The sequence below is a fragment of the Nicotiana attenuata genome, chromosome 4, assembly GCF_001879085.1.
Source record: "Nicotiana attenuata strain UT chromosome 4, NIATTr2, whole genome shotgun sequence".
NCBI classification, from domain to species: Eukaryota; Viridiplantae; Streptophyta; class Magnoliopsida; order Solanales; family Solanaceae; genus Nicotiana; species Nicotiana attenuata.
In genome coordinates, this window is record NC_031992.1 from 7968802 (window position 1) to 7973296 (window position 4495).

The 4495-nt window shown below is 36.2% G+C and overlaps 1 protein-coding gene across 1 annotated transcript; it reads left to right on the forward strand.

Moving 5' to 3' along the window:
- Positions 203–715, forward strand: LOC109225074. Its single transcript, XM_019389666.1, has one exon. It carries the CDS (start codon positions 203–205, stop codon positions 713–715), a length of 513 nt encoding a protein of 170 aa, XP_019245211.1.

Genomic DNA, 4495 nt, shown 5'->3' on the forward strand with positions numbered 1-4495 from the left:
CAAAAAGAAGGACAAGTTATGGGTCCAATGGGTCCATCTATATTATGGGAAGAAGCAGAAAGTATGGGAGTGCAAACCAAGGACTGCATCATTGGTGGTTCAGAAAATAATCAAAGCAAAGAGCTACATAGAAGAAGCAGGAATCAGCATGGAAGAAGTAATAGAATAGAACCACTTCTCTATTAAGAAGTGGTATAATAGCATGCGAGGGCAATATCAAAAGGTATCATGGAGGCGACTAACATGCAACAATCTAGGAGCTTCAAAGTGGATTTTTGTACTGAGTTTAGCTATACAAAACAGGCTACTCACAAGAAGTAGACTACACACATGGGGGATTACAGATGAAGTAAGCTGTCCTATATGTACTGAAGCAGAAGAGACTATTGAACATTTATTGTTTAACTATCGAATTACTGGAGAAATATGGAGCAAGATACTACATAGAGCTCCGATGGAATGGCAAAGGGAGATACAATGGGTTGAAAGCAATGCAACTGGAAACAATGCAGCAGCTCAAGTCTATAGATTGACCCTGGCATGTGCAGTGTACCACATATGGAACGAAAGGAACAACAGAATATTCCAGGATCAGAAGAAAATAGTAGAAATGATAGTGAGGCAAATTGTAATAGAGGTAGCAATTAGAGGATCGATGGATAGTAAGACAGGAAAGAAAATAGCAGAAATAGATACTTACAGTAAAGGAGGATAGAAGAAATGTGGAAGAGGAAATGGAACTGGGAATGCCCTGTTCCAGATAAAATTTTGTACATATTGCTATTGGTAAATAAAATCATTTAATTATCAAAAAAAAAATGTTCCTTGTATCAGATGCTCTGTCTCCTGTAACTATCAATTTATCTCCTTTTTTTTAAAAGGTAAAATGCCTTAGGGTCTCAGTCATTATTTTAGTTCGCACCGTGTATAATATTTTAAAGGGCAAAGCGTTCCCTATCAAAGTATAATGAAGTTTTTTTTTTCATTATTGCATATTTTAATCTTTCATTCTCAGCAATCTTCTTCAAATTCTACACACATTTTTATTTTCACTCGACTAATAAGTGGCGATCTAGAATGCTAATTTTCACGGGTCAATTTGTTTTTTGGCTCTTTACATACTTATTTTAGTTTTTTGACCCTATCTTTTTTTTTTTTACATATGGAAAATTTATTTTTATAAATTGTAAAGGGGCATGGTGTACAAATATAGTACTACTACTTTATAAATTAAAAAAGTATAATGAAGTTGTTGTTTTTGTATGTGGGGTTTCAGTCCCTTAGGCCCCGTTTGGCCATACATTTTGGCACCCTTTTTTCAAATCTTTTTTGAAAACATTGTTTGTTCATAGATTAATGATCTATTTTTGAAAAATTTCTGAAATTATTTTTCAAGTTTCCAAAATCTAGTTTAGGGTAGATTTTGGGTGAAACTTGTTCTCCCACTCACAAAACTTCAAATTTTTTTCAAATAAAATGCATGTCCAAACATAATTTTAACTTCCAATAATTATTTGTCAAAACTACTTCAAAAATTATTTTTTCAAGTTTCAACTAAATCTATATCCAAATGCTAGCTTAAAGTCTATTTTTTGTACTAATAATCTGCAGAAATTTGGAGCATTAGCATGACTAGATCTTGACTTGCTAAGCTTTCACACGTCTACTTTCATTTGAAAAAATTGTGTCCACACCTAGACCATCTCGATTTTTTAAACGTGGCGTTAAAAGAGGAAGGGGCAACAAGAATTGAGGCACACATGTGAGATATTTTTTTACTGATACTTCTATACTTCAAAATTTTTATTGTATGCACGTGGTGCACGTGCTCTAAATGGACCCAAAGAAAAGGTTAGTATCACACACACTATATATGGTTACTGAAAAATTGGCTAGCTTTTCCTCTTTAATTTTTCGATACCTGTTCTTTCAAGAAAGAACTCTTACTATATGGTACTTCCTCCGGTCCGAAATAAGTGATTTTTTGGATGTTTTCATACAGATTAAGAAATCTACCTTTTAGCATTAATTAACAATGGAATTGACCATATTAACCCTTACTATCTCACATAAACACTCCTAACACATATTCCAACCATATTTACTCCAAGGACAATGTAGGAAAAAAATAATTAATTCATTCTTGAAATCTGAAAAAATCACTTATTTTGGACCACAAGAAAACGGACAAAAAATCACTTATTTTGGATCGGATGGGAGTATTTAAACTGCAGAAGTCCCAAATCATAGAGATCACAGCATGTATGGAAAGACTAGTTGACATAGGAAATTTGGTCTTGTTAAATTAATGGCATGTATGGAAAGATTGTGGCAGAAGTTTGATTATCCGACAGATACATGGCTTATTATTGGTGCGAGAATTGGAATTATTAAAACAAGGAATGCACACACTCCATAGGCTGACTGAAAACGGTGACTCAATCGTATAGAAAAGCAAGAAAAGGTTTTGAAACAGGGCAAGTTATACTTCTAATTTGGTTTAAGGTATTTATTTATTCCAAATGTGTATTGGGAAAAAACTGAATTTATATTGAAGGTGATGTGGCATGACACGTGGACTGGTCAAATAGTCAAAACATGATGATCAATTGAGAGGCACGGGCGATATCAGATACGAAGAGAAGAGAGTTAAATAGGCACGAGATGCTATTCAAATGATACAAGTCTCGTGTCTGTTTAACTTAATTAAAGTCAGGAGGTCAGAAGGAATTGAAGATATGAATCTGATAGCATAAAGGAGTCTAAATCAGTATTAAATGTCAAATACGTTAGCGAATCAGCATTGAATAGGAATGATTGAGTAACGTTTCATTTAATGTCATTTAATGCTCATAATTGCCTCTTTAAGACTGAGTCATTATACCTTTTCCTAGAAGAATCAACTACAAAAGGAGGAGATCTCAGCATTTGTAAGGACACGAAATATCATCGAGATTACATTGAAATACAAACTTATTTACTGCTTTATTATTTTCCTAAATTCTTTATTCTTTTCGTCTCCTGATTATCAGTAACCCGATTTTTTCTCTTAATTTCTAGTTTTAACTGAAATTCTATTTTTTGGTTAAACAAATTGGTTCCGTTACCGGGAATCTGATAATCAAATTGCATCAATCATGTCAAACAACAATGACAACATTCAAGGAAACCCAGAAATTCAGACAGTCCAACAACTTCAGGGAGATTCCCCACAAGGCTCTCCTCAAGATTCTCCACGAGGCTCCCCACGACGATCTCGTGAAGGCACTCCTGATGGATCTTATACAGATGGACAGGCTCAATTTGAAAATGCTGAAACCATGAATGAGGCTCTGCAAAAACTTATTGCCTCTCAAGTCAATAACGCTCTCCAAGCTTTTGTTCGCCAATTGCCTGTTATCCCACCCGCATCTGCTCCAAACAACAACACTTTGGAGAATCCTCGGTCAGGATTGATTAATTCTGGCAGCGGTGGAACCCCTAGTGAAACACAAGAGAGGGACCCAGGTAATCCAATTAATTCTGATTTACAAAGTCTAGTGCTAACCTTGCAGAAACAACTCAAGGAGCAAAATGAACGCATAGAGCAAATACCTGGAGTACCGCCCGTGATCAGGGGTGTGGATATAGATAAATATTCTCAACAACCATGGAAGCCAAGTGCTGCTCCCCTTCCAATTCCAAAGAAGTTTAAGATGCCTGATATTCCAAAGTATGATGGTACATCAGACCCACGAGATCACGTTACTGCATTCACAACAGGTGTTAAGGGCAATGATTTGACTAAGCAAGAAATTGAGTCGGTCTTGGTCAAAAAATTCGGTGAAACACTCAATAAAGGAGCTTTAACATAGTATTCTCTTTTACCTGAAAATTCTATAAATTCGTTTGCTGAGCTTGCAGATTTATTTATCAAAGCACACTCGGGAGCTCAAAAAGTTGAAAAACGAATGGAAGATATCTTCAAAATCAAACAAGGAGACTCAGAGCTGCTTAGAGAGTTTGTAGATAGATTTCAACGGGAAAGAATGACGCTGCCACGAGTACCTGACAATTGGGCAGCCAGTTAGTGACATTAAATTGATATCCACCAAATTCTCGCTTGCAAACTGCCATCTCATCTCGTGCCCCGCGTGTGTTTCATCATTTTCTCAAAACCTTGATAAGGAGCCTTGAATTCCCTTCTGTTCCTAGGTCGGGTGATCGTACCTTTGTGATTATCTTGTCTTGACCGAAAGTTCCTTTTCCCGCAGGTCCCATGTACGGCTCGTACTATATTTGTACCGGATTCTTTTCATTTCGCACGCCTTGAGCTTACCCTTTCTTCTGGTTTATGTCGTAAAATAATGTCGTTTCTCATCCTATCTTTGTGCTCTATCTGTTGTACATCATTCCAACGTCGTTGCTGGGAATTTCATCCGAAGGCTTTTCTTTGAGTCGCCTCGTGGCTTCTGAACTCGTTATCATTCAAAATTACTTAGAAATGTCTATGGAA